General features: G+C 48.8%; 1 protein-coding gene across 1 annotated transcript in view; it reads right to left on the bottom strand.

The window, feature by feature from the left end:
* Positions 1-7,462: 7,462 nt before the first annotated feature.
* Positions 7,463-20,640, bottom strand: part of CACNG5 (calcium voltage-gated channel auxiliary subunit gamma 5) — a 59,280-nt gene continuing 46,102 nt past the window's right edge. The window contains exons 5-6 of the mRNA XM_002827742.5: positions 17,240-17,385; positions 7,463-16,919 (exon numbers count right to left, since the gene is read on the bottom strand). Coding sequence (XP_002827788.1) covers positions 16,662-16,919; positions 17,240-17,385 — 404 coding nt within the window. The 3' untranslated portion in view covers positions 7,463-16,661. The remainder of the gene's footprint in view (positions 16,920-17,239; positions 17,386-20,640) is intronic.

Below are 20,640 nucleotides of genomic sequence, written 5' to 3'. Positions count from 1 at the left end.
TGCATTGTTGTGGATTCTGGTGGGGATGAATGTGTTAGGCTGTGTAGGAGAATGTCCTTTGCAGGAAACACACACTAAAGAATTTAAGGATAACGGGGCACCAAGCTGGCAACTTACTAGTCCAGAACCACGGTTTCCAAGCCATGTTCTGAGGTGCCCCAGGGCGCTGCAGTAAACTCTCAGAAGTGCCATAAGATACTTTATTTTATTATTTTATTTTATTTTATTTTATTTTGAGACAGAGTCTTGCTCTGTCACCCAGGCTGGAGTGCAGTGGTGCAATCTCAGCTCACTGCAACCTCTGCCTCCCAGGTTCAAGTGATTCTCCTGCCTCAACCTCCAGAGTAGCTGGGATTACAGGCACATACCACCATGCCTGGCTAATTTTTGTGTTTTTAGTAGAGACGGGGTTTCACCATGTTGGCCAGAATGGTCTTGCTCTCCTGACCTTGTGATCCACCCGCCTTGGCCTCCCAAAGTGCTGGGATTACAGGTGTGAGCCACCACGCCCGGCCAGGATACTTTAAATGCTTGACAGAAACACAGCAACATCTACCAGCCTACCACTTTTAAGCCTCCCTGAGAATGGCCTGTCCAAAACCTGGCAAAGAAGTGGCCATTCTCAAGCCATTTAATCAGGGCAGACTGCATAGAGGGGAATGTGTGATGTGGTTGTTTCATGGCCTTGGAGCAGAGGGAACGCATAGGGGCCAAAATAATAATAACATGAATATTCGCGACTTCCAGATTTGTGTAAAAAATGAAGATGAAAGAGTGGCTTCTGGAGGAGGGCGGGCAGATGCTACATGTGGATGTTAGTGCTGGAAACGATCCCCGTGACCCTCCACTGGGGCCTGGGTCCTTCCACACAGCACAGCCTGTGCAGCTCCAGGGTGGAATGAGGACCGAGGCACAGAATCCTAACTACAGATGCTCCTTGTCATACTATGGGATTACGTCCCAATAAACCAGTTGTAAGTTGAAAATATCATATGTCGAAATGCATTTTTATTATTTATCCTTTTAATAAATTGTTAATTAGAGACAGGATCTCACTATGTTGCCCAGGCTGGTCTTGAACTCCTGAGCTCAAGTGATCCTCCTGCCACAGCCTCCCAAAGTGCTGGGATTACAGACGTGAGCCACCACACCCTGCTGAAAATGCATTTAATACACCTAACTTGCTGAGCATCATTGTTTAGCCTAGCCTACCTTAAACATGCTCAGAGCACTTACATTAGCCTACAGATGGGCAACATCATCTAATACAAAGCCTGTGTTATGATTAAGTGCTGAATATCTCATGTGGGAGTATTGCACTGTGCATCCCTAGCCGGGGAAAAGATCAAAATTCAAAATTCCAAGTATGGTTTTGACTGAAAGTCAAAGTGTATCACTTTCGCAGCACCATCGTAAAGCAGAGAAATCATAAGTGAACCAATGCAAGTCAGGGCCTGTTTGTACTTGATAAATAGAATTGTTGGGTGCTTTTGGCCTAGGAGTGCTGTGGAAAAGTTTCTGAGACCTGAGGGTGCCGTTTACCGTAAAAGCCTGGGAGGCCTCCTTTACAAAACAGTTCTTTGTTCTGGACTTGCAACTTTTCTGTAAGTTTGTTTCTATAAGATTGTTTCAAAATTAAATAGGAAGCACTGGAGGCTGATTCCTAGTCCTTTTGGAGGTTTTTTGTAGATAGAAGCTTCTCCTGCCTTCCAGGGCAGCCACAGTTGCCAAGCATGGTGGGTGGACAGCTAGGGCTAAGGAGCCAGGCTCCTGAAACTACCCTCACCGGCCACATTATAGGTTCTTTTCCATTTCCACCAGCAGATGGGAGTTATCCTAAAGAAAACGTGTGCTACACAACGTCCAAACTATGTAGGGAATCGCTTGTCCCATTCTGTTCCAGGAAAATATGTTAAAGAAGAGGAAAATAATAAATTGGCCATAAGAGGGCAGAATTGTTAGCTTTTTTGCTTGATAAAATTGGGTAAGCATATGAATTTGGGGGAAAAAATGACTTCGCGGGTGCAAGTTCTATGTTCAATGGTTAAATGTATAATTTGGTAAAGGGGTAAATATAAAGTATTGACTTCTGGCTCCCCAAACAAATTTTCCTTGCACAGGCTGGTGAAGACAGCTTAGGTACTGCTGACCTGCAGAGCACCTGTGCATTGGAGATTACAGGTTTAGGTCATTTTCTTAACAAACAAAATGAGCAAATACATGAAGCCCACATCAAGAAACATAATAGTCCCTAGCATTTGGTGCTGGAGTTTTTAATCAGTTCTGGAAATTATATTTTAAAGAGACATTGCAATCTAGAGGTTCTACAGAAGACAGTGACCAGGATGATGAAACGTCCCGGAAGCACAGCACCTACAGGAGGGAAAAGAGGGAGGGGACATGGATCGCCACTCAGTGAGGACAGGTAACTACTCTCAGGGGCTAAGCTGAAAAGCAGGGTCTATTTGGTGTGGTTCCTAAGGGCAGAGCAAAATCAGTAGATTGAAGTGACTTGAGGCAGACAGAATTGCATGCAGGAAAGGTCAGCTGCTTGGAGCTGTCTGATTCCAGAACCACTTCTGCGTGGAAAAGTCAACATGACATTGGGAACATCAAGCACAGGCTGCCTGAGATGCTGGCACAGGGCGGCATCCGCCTGGCATGTGAAATCCGTGCAGGTTGAGTTGCCGCCATTGAAGGCTGGGGAGCACCACCTACTCAGCCTCCCCTACTCAGCCTCCTCTTCACCTCCTCCTCACACTCTTCCCTCCAGAGACCCCATGAATGTCCCAGGGCCCCTCGGAGCCCCGTGTGAAAAACATTGAATCCCAGCGCCACCACTCATTAGCTGTGTAACCTTGGACAAGTGATCTCTTTAATCCTGTGAGACGGGGACCCATGATTGATGTGCTTAGATGCAGTCATGTTCACAAAAGGCCTGACCTGGTGCCTGGCACTGCATGAGCCGCCCAACCTTACCCCTCATCAGCAGAGCCGGGATGAGGAACTATAACTCAGCCTGAATCTTTTCCTCACTCCTTGGCCAGAAGAAGGGGAGAGTGGCCCTCGGGCAGGCAAAAATTAAGGTTGTTCCTTACGACATGTTCCTGCGGCTGCCTGCCATTTCTCTCAACTTAGACTCACCTGCAAGCAGTCCTGGGCGACATCATCAGCACTTATATAATTATAGTGATAATGTGTTGCAGGTTGGATTCCTCAGAAAGTGGGCAAGGAGAAAGAGCTGGCAGGGGATTGGGGATGTCCTGGAGCCAGGCGCTTGGGAAAGGAAGGGTGGGAGGAATGATGGGCAGAGGCGGGGGGGATCCTGGCTGCAGAGCAGGCCCCACTCCTAGGGTGTGCTGGAGGCAGACCAGCCCTTCAGAGTTATCCTGAGTTGCCTGAGATTGCCACGCCTTTGTTTCCAGCCCACTGGTCCCTGGATGTGGGCTGCCCAGGGCAGCGCATGACCAAGGGTGAGGTGGCACTCTGCAGCTGAGGCAGCTCCCAGGGTAAGGGCTGATGGCTGAGGGTCACCTGAGGACAGGCCTTGACAGCAGGGACATCCGGATGAGTTCACAGCATCCACCGCATGGTGATCATGGGAGTCATCGTCAGCAGAATCATGGCTTCTCTGCTCCCTGGACAGCTTCTTGAGGACAAAGGGGCAAGACCTGGGCTTGACTGCTGTCTCCATACCCAGTTCCAGCTCAGAATGTGGCTCCTGGGAGGGCCCTTTATGGCTGTATCCCCAGCGATATCCCTAATGGGCACCTGTCACATGCATCCTTTGCATAACGTGTGACGTTTATAGCCTGACACAGAGGCAGGCATAATGCGGAGATGGAGGCTCAGAGAGGGGGACTGATCCGCCTGTCAGAGCGAGAAGCGGGTTGCTGCCAGGACAGGCCCCATTTGCTGCAGGACACAGGCTCCTGCAATCACGTGCCCAGCCTGGCCAGCCTGGCTGGAGTGATGCTCAGATCTGTGCTTGGGGTGCCCCCTTCCCGGGCCTCTCACCTCCCCCCATGACCTTGTGTCCTCACGCCAACTTGCCAAGAAGCTGGCCTCTGCTGGCACCTCACTCCTCCTCGATCCCCACTGTTCTGCTCTCCTGCAAGGGACCCTGGCCCAAACCTGGCCCTGGGCACAGGCCACCCGGAGCAGGGAGACACGGAGCTCCCTGGAACAGAGCAGCCTTCAAAAGCCATGGTGCCATGGGCAGGTACTTTGAGGTGAACCGTCTCTAGAGAGACAGAGGAAGATACTGGGGAGAGGAACATTTGGAGCGGCAAGTCAGAGCAAAGGGCAAAGGTCAGAGGTTGCTCAAGCCCAGGCATTCATATCCTTGAGCCCAGTGACCGCAAGGCAAGTTACATGGCCTCTCTTGGACTCAGCTTGCTAATCTGTCCAATGGGAACAACAGCATTTCCTTCATTAGGTTGTAAACTGAGTTTCATACGTAAAGGGCTTGGCACTTAGGTGTTGAAGAAATCTTAGCTCCCATGATTTTATCATTTCCCAGGGAAACAAAGAGGTTCTGGGAGCTTGCTTGAGGCCTCTTTGCTCTGCAGCATCTTGGAGAGAAGGAAGGAGGCAGGACCACAGGAGCAGCGACAGCCCTGTGTTTAGGGGGGAACAAAAACACCCTGAAAGTTCCAGATTGAGCTACTGTATGGGAATAATTATGGCTGCTATTTTTGTGCATTTGTTTAATAACGTTAATTTGCCGACAGCCTGATATTATAACATCCTCTCCCACACAGAGGTGGCTTGAGTTCTCTATTCACCAGAATCCATTTGCATTTCTTCTGTGGGGTTTGGGGCTCAGGAGCTGGTGACTCACAGCTGGCGGGGGCCTCCAGGAAAGGCCCCTCTCCACGTGGGAGCAGAAGTCGGGGCGTTAGCTCCCGGCAACATCACTCTGTGCCAAGGCAAACTTGAAACCCTCCCAGCCTCCCTGGGAATGACCTCCAGCCTTGCCCTGGGCCTCTCCAAAACCTGGCAAAGAAGTGGCCATTCTTGAGACATTGAATGAGGGCAGACTTCTTAGAGGAGACGTCTCGATGTGGTTGTTTCATGGCCTTGAAGCAGAAGAAAAACACAGGAGCCAGAAAGGATAAGGACACAAATATTCACGACTTGGAGATTTACGAAAAATGAAGATGAGAGTGACTTCTGGGGATGGGGGGCTGGCAGAAAGTTACAGGTGGATGTTGTTGCTGGAAACCGTGCCCATGTCCATGCACTGGGGCCTGGGTGCATCTGTAGGGCAGTTGTGTGCAGCCACAGGGTGGAATGAGGACTGAGGCACAGAAACTCGAGAGCAGTTGAAGGGAGGTTTCTCTGAACAGCAGTACTCCAGTTCATAATGAAGAAAGAACGGTGTTAGAACATCACCTCTGTGCAACCACTAACACCGTAATGAACCTGGGCCGTGACTATTAATGACTGTTAACTTCCCGGAAGACAGACAGCCATGGGCGGGCACGGTAGCTCATGCCTATAATCTCAGCACTTTGGGAGGCTGAGGCAGGAGGATCGCTTGAGGTCAGGAGTTCGAGACCAGCCTGTCCAACATGGTGAAACCCTGTCTCTACTAAAAATACAAAAATTAGCTGGGTGTTATGTGAGCATCTGTAATCCCAGCTACTTGGGAGGCTGAGGCAGGAGAATCGCTTGAACCCGGGAGGCGGAGGTTCCAGTGAGCCGAGATGGCGCCACTGCACTCCAGCCTGGGTGACAGACCGAGACTCTGTCTCAAAAAAAAAAAAAAAAAAAAAGCCAGATGGCCAGGTGTCACATGTCTCCTGAAGGAGTTTCACTGTCAACAGGTCAGACCTGCATCCAATCAAGCTTCTAGATCCTTCTACCAATTCACAGGAAATGCAATGGAAGGAAACATTCACCAACCCCAGGGTGATACAGTCAGAACATTCCGGGCTATGTGATACTCTATGGGCCAACTGATAGTGGGTAAGGAGGAGAAACTCAAGGATGAAATGTAAGAGACTTGAAAGCAATTGCGAGGCCAGGATATTACATGGGTCTTGATAAACAGTAAAGCACCGACACATATGCATGTTTTAGATAATAACTAGGAAAATCGGCCGGGCGCAGTGGCTCACACCCGTAATCCCAGCACTTTGGGAGGCTGAGGTGGGTGGATCACAAGGTGCACTTCAAGACCAGCCTGGTCAATATGGTGAAACCTTGTCTCTACTAAAAATACAAAAATTAGCCGGGTATGGTGGCAGGTACCTGTAGTCCCAGCTACTCGGGAGGCGGAGGCAGAGAATAGCTTGAACATGGGAGGCGGAGGTTGCAGTGAGCCAAGATCGTGCCACTGCACTCCAGCCTGAGCGACAGAGTGAGACTCCATCTAAAAATAATAATAATAATAATAATACTAATAAGGAAAATCTGAACATTGAACTGGAATTTGATGACATCAAGAAATTATTGTTTTAAGTGTATTATTGGCACTGTGATTTTAAAAAAATCCTGATTTTTTGCCGATATGGTGGGAAATCATTGCAGAAGAAGCGATATGATGTTTGGGATTTGCTTCTAAAGAATCTGGGGTCAGACAGGAGTTGGTCCTCGTGGAAGCTGAGTGACGGGTACCAGGGAGTTCATTGTGCCATCTTCTCCCGGCCGGGTACTGACCAGGCCTGACCCTGCTTCACTTCTGAGATCAGGTGTTTTGAGGATAGTATGGCTGTAGGATTGCTGGAAATGTAGGGTGGAACCCACTACACTGACAAAAAGAGAAAGCTAGGGAAGCCTAAGTAGCTCACAGCTGGAGACAGTTTTCCGCTCAGGGGACAGTTGGAGATTTTGGTTGCCACAAGCAGAGGATACGGATGCTACTGGCATCCTGTGAGTAGGGGCTAGAGATGCTGCTGAATTTCCTGCAATGCAAAGATCAGCCCCACAACAAAGAATGTTCTGGCTCAAAATGTCAATAGTGTTGAGACTGAGGAATTCTGGGCTATTTTAGCGGGGATGGGGGACACAGGGAGTATGAACTGGAGCATCTTTGCTGAAGAACAATGAGAACATGTTGGATTAAATTAAGTGTAAACATAGCCTGTGATGCATTACATCCACCCCTCGGTGTAGCCCCAAGAAATGGTTGTCAGATCTGTAAGGGGAGACAGACAGCTGTATTTTCAGCAGTGCTGTTTGGTGCGTGTGTTGTAGGGGAGCTGGAAGCAACCCTACCTAAGAGAAGTGCTGGGGGAATTGGTGTCGGATCCCAAACATGAGTCATGTCAGACTCTGGCCTCCAAATCCCACTTTCCTGGTGTTAATTACTGGGATTTTCACTGGGGTTTAGGCAAAAAGTAAAGGCTGTGGAGTGCTTGGCTGCAGTTAGGAGCAATGAACTATATGTTCATGGAGGAAAGCAGAAGATTGTAAAAGCAGTGCTGGATGAAAAAGTGAGAAAGAGAGATGCATATATAATGCAGTACCCTTTATTTAAATTAAAATACACATGCCAGAAAACAATATGCATTTAAGGAGCACATAGAAACAAATATATATATGTATATATTAAACACATCTGTATGGTTGCTCATGGGGTGGAGGGGGAAGGAAAAAAAAAGAATGAATGAATAAAAAATCAAGAGCCAGGCCTTATGTGAACCAATAATGGCTGTACATCATGAAGTGGAGAGGGTAACTAACTCAGATTCTGCACTAGGATTCAAAGCAAATAAAATGAAATCACACTGGATAAACAGCCCAGGACAGAAGCTGTTATATAGTAGGTGCTAGAGAAATAGTAGCAATAACCAAAATAATATATTAGTACTAATTTATTATTAATAGGATCACAGGGTAAATTATTATGAGTACTTCATTTTCCCCATCCTTTTTCTTTCCCCAATCCAGGCAAAAAAGCCCACTGTTGAGTTTCTAAGGATCCACTGAGGAAGGATGTGCAGGATCCTCCCAAGGGGGTGGCAGATTGGAAGGAGTCCTTGGAGGTCGGGGAGAGCAGTCAACCCATGGGGACAGTCCCCACACCTGGAAGGAAATGAGTGAGGAGGTACAATTGATGGGTTCCTAGAGCAGCAGTGAGCAGAGTCCTTGGCAGGGCCTGAGAGGGGTGGCAGGATGGTGTTTGCGAGGACACAGGACACCAGGTGTCAAGAACTCTGGCACCTACACCGCTGGACTTTGGATTTCCAGCCTGGCAGCCACTGCCATCCCCTCCCCATTGGATTCCCATGCAACCCTGGGGAACACTGAATTTCTCACCACCCAGGTGAATAGGGGCTCAGACAGATTTAATTTGATTTAACACAACAAGGCGACACTTCTTGCATCTAAGTAAAATTCATTCTCACTACCCTTTTTTTTCTTTGCACCCCACACAGCCATCAACTCAGGAGCTCACACTTCCAGTGCTTCAGGAAACATCGTGAACAAATGAAACATTTCTTCCTCCTCTCCAGCTGATGGGCTTCAGAATGCTGGTGGAGGCGGGGGGGAGGTCTCACCTCCCATGGCGCACCCACTGGCCACTTGCTCCATGGTGCCCTGGGAGTCAGCCAGGAAAATGGAATCTGGAGGCCAGAGTCTGACATGAGCTCATCTCTAGGATCTGAGCCCAATTCCTCCAGCACTTTCCTTGGGGTCATGTTGGTATGATGCATCAGATGACCCCTAACCACACACTCCAAACATGTTCCATGGCCGAACTTGTGTCATGAGTCTTTCTCCAGTTGCTTCAGTTTCTCCAGAACAAGAGTGTGGTGAGGTTCCACCACTGGCTGACCCATAGTTAGGAAAATCCGGAGTTTTCCTGGAGCCATTTCCAATATTCGTTGTCATCATGAGTAGAGATGGGAGAGAAGGAGTCAGGATTAATGTGTAGAGGCTTTCAAGAAACGATACATCACTGTTGTTTGCATTTAGACCTTTCCTTCCCCCATTTATCTTTGGATGGGAACCTGGATTATTTCTCTGATTATAGAAGAGGGTACATTTACCATGCAGAACATTTAGGACTGTAGGTGCCAGGCTCTTGGGGTGCACTCGAAACAGGACTTGCAGAGCAGAGCAGTGCAAAGATTACCAGCTGTGCGGTCATGAGCAAGTCCCTAAACTCCTTTAGGTCTCAGTGTTCTATGTACAGGATGGAAAAGGTTACATGAGATAATGCTTGCGAAATACCTATTATGTGCCAAGGACTCTGATAAAGACTTTAGATGTGTGTTGGTGATGATGATATTGGTGATGACCCGCTGGGGTTGAAGCTGAAGTCGTAGTATCTAAATCGACATTTGCAAGAGACTGTGTCTGGGCTGAAGATGGTGAATCCATTCTTGGGTGAATCCCAAGCCTGTGAACTGACCTTGTAGGATGCTCTCCAGAATTGATCATTTAGGACACTGAGAATTGCTATGGATTGAATAGCTGCTGCTCACCTTATGTGGTTTAATTTAGTCTCTTCACCATTTTGTTAATGAAAATAACTTAATCCAAAGAGGACTTTACAGTTTACATGGTGTTTTCACACACATTGTTGTATCTGAAATAGGGTGGGAGGTGTATGAGTGTGGGTGGATTTAAAGTAAAAATTGGCCCAAGTTAGTCTGCTGGGAACGTTGTGATACTTGGTTCCTTTATTGCCTAATCAGAAACCTCTAAAGCCTTTGAGCCTTGTTCTTTTTCACAACTGCTGAGCACAAAATGAATTATTCAAAGACCAGTGATGAAGATTGACCTGAACTTGATAGTCAGAGCCTGAGACCACGAGATCATTTCTGAGGATTTATCATCCCTGCTCGCAGCCCGAAGTTCATCCTTGGCCCTGACAGTGGGCTGCAGGGCATGTTGGCTCCAGAATGCTCTGTACCCTCTTTCCAGGGGTAGGCTCTAGCTGCATACCAGTGAATACCAGCTCCTTGGGGAAAGGGCTCAGAGGCAGAGAGGCTGGGCATGAGCCCATGAATTTGGCATCTTGCCCCAGGCACAGCCTTGTCGGAGGAGGTGGGGCTGGTGCAGGCTGAGACAGAGCAAGGGGGGGGGGGGTCCCTGGGGCTTCCACCTCCTCAGGAGTCCACCCAACACCATTCTCCCTCCTTTTCTTGCATTTTGTTTGGGATGCCACCACTCCCCAGCCAGACTCAGGAGAAGGTGGCCTTATCCCCAGCTACAGTGATAAATTCCAGTAGGTCTAAGCCAGTGGTTCTCAACCCTGATTTCACATTAGAACCATCTGGGGAGCTTTAAACAAATTTCAGAGATCTAAGGGACTAAACCCTTAGAGCCTAGAGCATATCATGGTCTTGACATTGCCTGGAAGCTTTTTAGAGAAACAGACTTTCAGGGCCCACCCCAGAGTAACTTCAGAAACTCCAGGCTGGGAGAATAACTGACTGGTCAAAGCCAGTCATGGTACAGCAGATTGTGTTTCTCAAAAGTGGTTGCTACCATAGATCCCATCTCTCATGTGTTCCTCACAATGGAACTCTGACACACCTCACATCTGAGATGGTGGGATCTATGTTCTCTTCTCTATAAACCTAGGTAGTCTGGAGATTATGATGGAAATGACATCAGGTAACTTCAAAGGCTGCTTCCAGAAAGGCAATGAAGTTTCTGCCTGTCTCTTGGGACCCTCACTCTTAAAACAATGCTGTCACCCTATGAGGAAAACCACGCCTTAAGAGACTGTGTGCAAAGATGTTCTAGTGACAACCTTAGCTGAAGTCTCAGTGGACACCAATTGCCACACCAATAAGCAGGGAAGCCTTTGAAATGACAGCCACTGTCTGACTCCAACTGCATGGGAGATCCCGAGTGAGAACTGCCTTGCTGAGCCCAGCCAACCCCTAAAGCTGTCAGAAATAATCATGATATGATTGTTGCTGTCTTAAGCTACTAAGTTTTGGGGCAATTACTTGTATATTAATAAATAACTGGAGCACATGGCCACCCTCTTCCCCTCGCCAGATGGTGGTTTAGGAATGGGCATGTGACTTGGTTTTGGCCAATGAGACATGACATGAAGTCTGCTGGGGTTGCTTCTGGGAAAGTTGTCTTTGTTCCTTAGAAAAACGTAGAGAAAAAGACCACACTTCTCCTCCCTCTGATACTGTTGCATCTTGATAGGATGTTTGGAATCACTGTTGCCATCTTGCTACCAACTCATGGATAAAGGCAGCAGAATTCTGCCTTCCTCCCTCTCAACTGTCTCCCCACTGCTACTGCCTGCCATGTGCACTCCATTATGCATAAATCTTATTTTTCCTTGGGGTGCTGCAAGTATCTGATCTCTTAGCTAAATTCCACATTCTTTGGAGTGTTGTCATCTGGGTGCCTCCATCAGAAGGCAGGGGCTGGGAGGAGTCTACTACTTGAGCTTGGTTGCATTTTGCTTGTAAAACTTACAGCCTCTAGGGTTGGGTATAGAGTCTGGGGATAGGGCCTGATGAGGTGACTTTATCTACACCCCCCCATTATAGGAATGAAAAGATAGAAGTTCCGAGGGCTGCTGGTAACACACAGAGGGCGCAGCAGCACCTGATGAGAACTCAGGCCTCTGAACCAGCAGGACAGAGAGCCCACGCATGCAAACCTTCAAACATGGGGCCACCCGGGCAGAAAATCTTAGCCCCACAGTGAGCACACAGGGAGTCCTGGCTTCACACACCAGAAGGTAGAGGCAGGCCCAGAAGGATGTGACATGTCCAAGGTCACAGAGCAGAGGTCCAGGATCCTGGTTCAGGGATGTAAGACTCCAGAGACCTCAGCTCTGCCAGTACCAAGGACTTGAGGCCCTAGCACCTGTCCTGGGAGATGTGGATGCTAGAGGGGCACCTTCCCAGTTCCTATTCACTCATCTGCATGCCTGGAACCCAAAGAGCAAAAGCATCCCTGATGGGGGCTCTGACTGGCTCCAGCGTACCACCCTCCACCCCGTGTAGTGGTGACCACTGAGCCTCGTCTCTTCTATGGCACATTGGAGCAGCCGCTGCTGCCATGGATGAACCCACACTCACAGTGCTAGCTGGGCCCCAGGCACAGGTGCGTTAGACAGAATCCACTCATCTACCCACTTGTGCACCCACTCCCTAGGCAGAGTGCTGTGTTCCAAAGGCAGGTTAACTTCCAAGTGTCACACGAGCATATGAAAGTGGTTCACTGCGTGTGGGGAGAAAGTCAAGACTTGGAGAGCTGCCAATGGGCCTTCATACCCAAAATCCAGGCAGCTGGTGAAGGAACAGAGCCCAGGTGCCAATTTGCTCAGGGCTTTGGTGGAATGTGGCTCCCCCTGCCTCCGCTGTCCTTTCTCCACTTACAATGGTTAGTTTTACGTGTCAATGTGGCTGGGCCATGATGCTGCCCAAATATTTGGCCAAACATTTTTCTAACTGTCCTGTGAAAGTGTGTTTTGGATGACACTAACATTTAAATCGGTGGACACTGAGTAAAGCAATTACCTTTGCTAACATCAGTGGGCCTCAACCACTGCACTGAAAGCCTGAATAGAGCAAAGGCTGACCTCCCCTGAGCAGCCAGGATTTCTGCCAGGAGACTGCAAGTTTGGACTTGAACTGCAAATCCTCACCGGGTCTCCAGCCCACCAGCCTCTGCCATCAGATTTTGGTTGTACTCACCAAGTCTCCACAACTTCTTGAGCTAATTCCTTAAAATAAATCTTTCTCTCTATATATTCATCCTGTTGATTCTGTTTCTCTGGAGAACCCTAATAGACCACCTGTATCTAGGGAGAAGGGAGAGTTACTCAAACACTAAGGAGGGGTACCCCCCACATGTGGTTCTCTAGGAACATCACTGATAAGCCTGTGGCACCTATGGATTTCCCCCACACCCCCACCCCAGCTCTGCATGCAGCCCTGGTAACGCATGATTCTTCCGAAGGTCACTGGCGGGGCTGGGAGGACATCATTGACTCACTCATGGGACAAAAAAGAGGGTAGCGGATGGGCACAGTGACTCGTGCCTGTAATCCCAGCACTTTGGGAGGCCAAGGCAGGCGGATCACTTGAGGTCAGGAGTTCAAGACCAACCTGGCCAACGTGGGGAAACCCTGTCTCTACTAAATATAAAAAAATTAGCTGGGCATGGTGGTGCATGCCTATGATCCCAGCTACTTGGGAGGCTGAGGCAGGAGAATTGCTTGAGCCCAGGAAGCAGAGGTTGCAGTGAGCCGAGATCACACCACTGCACTGACAGAGCAGGAGCTTCACCATCTTGGACAAGCACTGTCATTTTAAAGTGCACCTTGATCAAAAACCACCTAAATTCAAAGGGCATCGGCCTAATGGCTAAGGTCAGCAGGACTATAAACCACAAATGACATCTCTGACCAGAAACTTTCCAAACCCTTCCCCAACCAGAGACATGCCAGCCCCGAGATAACCTCCCCTCCAGCCAGAGAGATGTCAGCCCAAAGATAACCTCTTCTCTGACCAGAGACTTTCCAACCCTGCCATAAACTTCTCCCCCACACAGAAACATTCCAAGCTCTCTCACCAATAAATACTCTTAGTCTGTGAGGGAGAGTGCTCCTGACCGAAATTGTCCAGAAGCCCCTCTCAGGTTTATTCTCCAAAATAAACTTGTCTTTGACTATTGAGCCACTTTTCATGGTTCTTTCCTCTTTCTTTAACTCTTACATGCACTCCAGCCTGGGTGACAGAGCAAGACATTGTCTCAAAAAAAAAAAAAAAAAAAAAAAGGAGGGGTAGTAAGTTCCAGGTGTAGGGGAACAAATGTCAGATTGTTCCCTGTTAATGGCTGATTACCCCAAGTCATTCTATTCCATAATTCATGACACTTGGGTTTATTAGTCTTCCCCTCCCATTTTTTTACACTGCTAGAGGAAACAAAAGATCAGAATGTATATTGAAGAAAAGACCCTAATTTATGATTTCTGAGTTGAGTTTGTACATGTTAACGTTTGGTAAAAATCTCTGATTGAGGAGAAGCTGCAACTAGGCCCTGATTCTGAGATGAATTTATAGACAGAAAGGAAATTGTGATGGTGATGTGATTACTGACACACGCACCCACCCCTGATGGGGTAAAAAATGACCGAGAACCTGTTCCTAAGATGCATGTAAACCACATCTTCCCAGGCTAAGGGCTCCTTCATTTAGCAGCTCAGCATCAGGGCCAATGAAGAACGAACCTAGTGATGTCTGAGTCCACAATCAGCTTGTATTTAGGAGTGGATGCTACTTTTTCCAGGTGCACAAAAAACAAGCCTGGCACAGTGACAGGGAAAGAGTGTTCTAGAGAGAGAAAAGTGCAATTAGGAGCTAATTACATTGATAAAAATTGGAGTAGCGCTTACCTAAATGTCCAGTTTGGAAACGCTATCTAACTGTCTCCAAGCACAAAAACTGATTCCTTTACTTTGCGGTGAGGAGAACGTGGTTTTGGTATTATTCTGTAAACAGTAACTGAAGAATACAACAGTCATTGCAAGGGTGCCAGTGGAGAGGGAGGGGGGGCTTGCAGTTGCTATCAGTTTATAGGCAAGGATTGAAAAGTCACATACAAAAGCAACAGGGAGCCTCCCACAGGAGGCTGAGTCATTGGAGTTGTAGGTGGGTGGGAGGGGAGTGAGCTTGGAAACCATTTAGGCCAAGCCCCTCAGAGTGGAAGGGTGTTGCCCAAGGATTCGTGGTGAACGAGTGGCTGAATTGGGGCCAGAACTGGCTTCTCTTATCCTTCTCCTCTACCATGCTGTGAGACAAATGGAAGAATCTAGCAACAAAATACCTGTCATGGGCTAAACTCTGTCTTCCCTAAATTTATTTGTAAAATGACCCCCAGTACCTCAGAATATGACTGTATTTGGAGATAGAGCCTCTAAAGAGGTTATTTCATGAAAATTAACCACCAATTAATTGGGGATGGACCCGAATCCAATCTGACTGGTGTCCTTGGACACCAGGAGAGGGAATTTGGACACACTGAGGGACACCGGGGACACGGGCACACAGACCACGTGAGGACACAGCAGGAAGGTAGCCATCTGCAAGCCAAGGACAGAGGCCTCAGAAGAAACCAATCCTGCCAACATCTTGATCTTGGACTCCGGTCCCCAGAACTGTAGGAAAATTCATGTGTGTTATTTAAGCCACTCAGTCTGTGGTAGTTCACTGAGGCAGCCCGGCTGCCTAACACACTGCCCCTCCAAGGCTGCGCACACCAGACATGCAGCTTTCTGGACTACGTGCTGGAGCCCACGTGTCGCCACCATGGCTTTCTGTTCTCAGAACCTAACGGCGTCTTAAAGAGGGCAAGAGAAGAGCAGGCACAGCAGCGACACACAGCATTGTTTTGCTACTCAAAATCTCAAAATCAAAAACATCTAAGCTAAGCCAACACTTGGAGAGCTGAAGGGGGGCATGGCTTGCAGTGGCTTCTGTGGACTTGCGGAGGGTGATTGAGAGCCTTCTGGCTCCGGTTTCCCACCAGAAGAATGGGTATCAAACTGCCTGGTCTTCTGGAAAAATCTGATTTGCCCACATCTGTCCTACACCCAGGAAGCAGACACTCCTCTATATTAGGATTAAATTGGCAACCCCCAAATGTTCACAGGCAGCCTTCGGAGAGCAGCTGGATTATTCCAAGTCTGCCTTTGTTTGAACTCAAGACGCACCAGGTGTCATCAAATCCAGCTCCCACTCCCAGGCAGCCTCATCGAAGGCTACCTTCCACTTAGGTGGTTTAGACAGCTGTCTACAAGATTCCATCTTAGGGTCTTGGTCTGGAAATATTGCCCTTGTAAGGGGTCAGTATCCCCAGGACCAGAAACTTTGTCAGATAATAGGAACTCAGACCAGCCCAATTCTAAAATTCTCATTGTCAGAATCAGTTATTTGGGTTAAGGCATAAAAGTCTCCTATAAAATATGTTATCAAAGGGCCATACATATTACGATGTCTTCAGCCATTAACACCTCTTTGTGACTTCATCAGTGTGGCCTCAGAGCCACCCTTAGTCCCTTAGGGCCAGGGCCCAGGGCAGCTGAGTTCTGGTGTGAGGAAAGGAGAAAAGGTTCACAGCCTGTGTCAGGGAGGGAAGAGCACAGACAGTTGTGTCACGTGGAGGGAGGTGGGTGACAAAAAAGGAGAAAGGAGTTCAGAAGGAACACTGACAGCTTGACATGTCTAAGTCAGCCAGACCTCTATATCAGAGTCACCTTTCGGCCAGATGGTGCAGATCTTGAACGTGAATGGCCAAGCCAGTTGGCAAGTGCACGAGTCCAGCTGCATCTGTGTAAGGAGCTTGGCATCTCAGAGCTGGCCCTGGCCTAGTGCCATGAAGTTGGGGGTGCAGCAAGAATATACAAAGGGAACATCCTGGGCTTGGGGGGAGCTGCTGGCTTCCTGGAGCCACTGCTGTGATTGGCACTCACATGGGCGGGGCTTCTCCCATGTTCCCAGACAATCAACTTGCCTGCAGACTCCAGGCTCCCATACCCATGCTGGGGCAGTTAGAGCCCTTCTGGAGAAGCAGGGAGAGGACTGGGGTCAAGTGACAACAGCTAAGCGTGGGTGGCCCAGGCCTGTCAACCACAGGCTTGGGGCTCAGGGGTCACCTGGAGAGAACAGGAAGGGTTGTCTGGCCACCCACAGTCCAGGGATGGGGGCAACCGAGGCTCAGCAGGGCGAAGAGGACATCTGGTCATAGTCGGGGCACTTGAGCAAGGCGGGGTAGTTGCTGTTCATCTGCAGGGAGGCCTCGCTGGAGATGTCGGAGGGGCTGCGGCCCCTGACCCAGGCGTCTGGATGTAGGAACTGGCCTGAGTAATCGGAGCAGTTGCTCAGCCGAGGGCGGTAGAAGCCAGGGTGGGGCCTGTACATGTCCTCTGCGGTGTACCGCTTCATGAACAGGTACACAGACATCACCCCGGCACTCTACAGGGAGAAGACAGCAGAGGACAGCTCGCTGCTGGGGCCTATCTCATTTCCCCTGGCTGGGGTCTACACAGGACACAGCTCGAGTGGAGTGGGAAGTGGATGTGGGGACAGGAGCAGGGCCCTGGGGACATCCTGGCTGGAGGAGACCCAGAAAGGTAAGACAGTGACACATTCTGGGATGAGGAAGGGAAGTAGGGTGGGTGGTCTAGGGTCCAAAATGGTTGTGGAATGTCCTCTCTCCCCCCTCTCCACTCTCCCCGGCTCAGTGGGGCAGCACCTAGCCCCAGCCTATCCCTACTTAGGGTGATGGGCTTTACCTCTGTTAAAAGGAAGGAGATGGCGGCGAAGGCAAACGACCACCCATACTTGTAGTTGAAGTAGGTCTCTGCATCCTTGGTCCTGTTGAGCATCTCATCGTTGATGCTGGAGATGTAGAGCACCAGGCCCACCACGAGAGAGAGGCCTGGTTGGGCAGCAGGGGAGAGGGGATGCTCAGCCCAGAGGCCCAAGAAGTTTGCTGAGGTGGCACCTACCTCCCTTTGCAATTCAGGAGCAAAGCTACCAGCCTTGGGGTAACAATGCTCTCAGTGGAGTTCAAAGGAGAGCAGAGCAGAAACTTTCCTCCCAAGCACCCTGTTTAGACCAGCACCTTCTAGACAGCAGAGAGTCTGAGGGAAGAAGCTCATATATAGCTGCCCTCCTAATCCATGGGCGAAGCCCAGTGGTTCTCATCCTGCTGTGCGTATCTGTCACACAGGCCTGAGCCCCAGCTCTGGACATTCTGATACACCTGGCCTGGGATGGGGACCTGGCACTGTATTTTCTTTTTTTTTTTTTTTCTTTTTTTGAGGTGGATTTTCACTCTTGTCGCCCAGACTGGAGGGCAATGGCGCGATCTCGGCTCACTGCAACCTCTGCCTCCCGGGTTCAAGCGATTCTCCTGCCTCAGCCTCCCGAGTAGCTGGGATTACAGGTGCCTGCCACCATGCCCAGCTAATTTTGTGTATTTAGTAGAGACGAGATTTCTCCATGTTGGCTAGGTTGGTCTCGAACTCCTAACCTCAAGTGATCGCCGGCCTCGGCCTCCCAAAGTGCTGGGATTACAGGTGTGAGCCACTGCGCCTGGCACTGCATTTTCTTAAGAGGGCTGTGAACCACTGAGCTAGAAAGTGGCTTTTACAGAACTGAAGGGTAAAATAGGCTCCGTGGGCAGAGATAGCCAAAGTGGTAGGTGTCACCTATCATTGCGGAGTCCCCCCATGTGGCCCATGGTCTGTGCGACCCACCTGACCACAAGGTGTGGCCTGTCTGAGATCTTTAGGTAGGGGAGGTAAAGGGATTTTGTCCGGATTTTGGCAAACCTTAAATCAGGAGGCTGGGGGGACCAACCTCCTACTGCCACTGTGCAAACGACCGCCTCAGGCATCAGTTCTATCAATTAGTAGCTGTAATTGAATCAAGACATAATTAATTACTCTCTTTTGAGTTGTTCAGGTTTAATTCCACTCCCATTATTTTATGAAACTAGGGCATCTGGAAGGATGAATGCTAAAGGAAAATTGGTGTGACCGAAACCTTCCTAGTACTTACGTTTGAATCATTGGTGCCCTAAATGAACCCTCCTTATTGTTATCATTGAAATGACTTCATGTGGCCCATCTCAATCCTAGATCTCTGATCCGGTAGCCCACTGCTGAAAAACCTCATGTATGTCAAAGCTGCTGTTTATAGCTTTGGCTATCGTGAAGTTCACAGAAGGAAAAATAAAAAGCTTAACTAACCCTGTGTCTGTACCTCTTAGACTACGTGGAAATATCACCATGCAAAGGCTGGGCTGATGACATTGCTGGTGCTCAATAAATACGTGTTGGGTTAATGTGTGGAAGGGTGGAAGGATGGGTTGATAGATGGAAGAATGGATGGATGATGGGTTGATGGGTAGATTGAAAAATGGATGGACAGATGGATGGAAAGAAGAGTGGGTAGGTATGTGGATAGATGGATGGATGGATGAATGGAAGGAGAAAGAAAGAGTGGCTCTTGGGCATCAGACTTTCTGACTGCCACCTGGCTCCCAAGCTACGTTGACAAGAAAATATTGGGAAAAGGATCCTAAAATTACTTAGGAGTCAGGTGGTAATCATAATGCTTGGTATCCAATAGCTGTTTTTCCTTTCTTTCTATCCGCCCAACCACACACCCATCCATCCATCCATCCATCAATTATTCAAGCCATTCACCCATCCATTTTCCATCCAAGCATCTTCTCCCCAGGATCCCTAACCAGTCAGTCAGTCTGGGGCACCTAAATTACATGCCCCGAGAGCCACTCCTTTGGCCCGAGTCATTGTCTCCAAAAGAAAAGGTCTCCATGAAAATGCACAGGTCACCTTGAAAAGGAGAAAGAGCCTACCTTTATTTGCTGTTTTCTTTCCTCTTCTCACTCGACACACCGGCCATGAGTAATCTCATCCATGTCTATGGATTCCTCTCCCACTCCCTAGGCTGATAGCTCTCCAATCTCTATCTTTGGTCCAAGTCACTCCCATGAGCCCCAGACGCTGACCTCTGGCAGCCTTCCGGACACCTCCTCCCAGATGTCATAAGGAAACCTCAAACTCAGCATTTCCCACAATAAACTCATGATCTGGCCAAATCTCCTCCTTCTCCTGTGATCTCTGAATCAGTGATGTGATATGCCATCCACCCAGTGCTCAAGCAAGAAATTGGCACTCACCTTGACTCTTCCCTGGAAGCCTCATCCTACTTCTGATGAGTTTACCTCTCAAATGTCACTCGAACCCTCTCATTTCTCTCTTCTCCACCATCAACCCCCTGTTTGGGCCATTGCCTCTACTATTGGGATAGCCTCTTGCCTAGTCTCCCTGCCTCCTGTCTTGCTTCCCTCCCTCCCTCCATTCCCCAGCATGGTCATTCTAAAATCCAAACCCAGTCGTGTCATCCCTTGGCTCAAAATCCATCTAAGTCTTCTCCTAAAGTCCCAAATCCATAAGATGACCTCAGATGCCTTCCCCAGTCTCTCTTCTCACTACATTTTTCCTTGCGCCTGCCATTATGCACAATGATTACACTCAGTTCCCCCAGTGCTTCATCCTCCCACTTTCCTCCAGGCCCCTTTTCCACACCTCTCCCCCCAACCTCACTTCTTTGCCTAATTCTTACTCATCCTTTAGCTTGCCTCCTTCTGGTAGTCTTCCATGACCAACCTTTGCCCTGAGTTTCAGCCACTGGTCTTGGCCACCATTCATAGTCCTATTCACATTGGGTTCCTATTTCCTGTCTACTGTTTGTATCTCCCATTACACTGCCCTTTTTATAGGCAGTGATGCCAGCAGCCAGAATAAGCCCTGGTAGATATCATGAATGAATAAAAAGAAGAAAGAATGAAGTACAACCTCACATCAGTCCAGGAAGACAAGTCCATATTGAAGGGGTCTAGGAGGGTTTATGGTGTGGGGTGTGACTGGAGAGGGAAGGAGACAGCAGGAGTCTCCTGAGGACAGCTGGGGGATGGGGAGGTGAAGAACCATTATTCCAAAGGCAGATTGTGTTTAATATTCATGCACAAATATGAAGACATAGCCCCTTCAAAAATAGGAATACTCAAGATGGCGGGAATTAAAAAGTCCTTAGGTGCAGTGATGTGTGGAGTGAGGAAGGAACCCTGGGTTCCAATCCCAGATTTGCCAGAGGGGAG

This window comes from Pongo abelii, chromosome 19, assembly GCF_028885655.2.
Source record: "Pongo abelii isolate AG06213 chromosome 19, NHGRI_mPonAbe1-v2.0_pri, whole genome shotgun sequence".
Classification (NCBI taxonomy): domain Eukaryota; kingdom Metazoa; phylum Chordata; class Mammalia; order Primates; family Hominidae; genus Pongo; species Pongo abelii.
The sequence above is the reverse complement of the archived record's forward strand: the minus strand, read 5'-3'. Positions and strand labels throughout refer to the sequence as shown.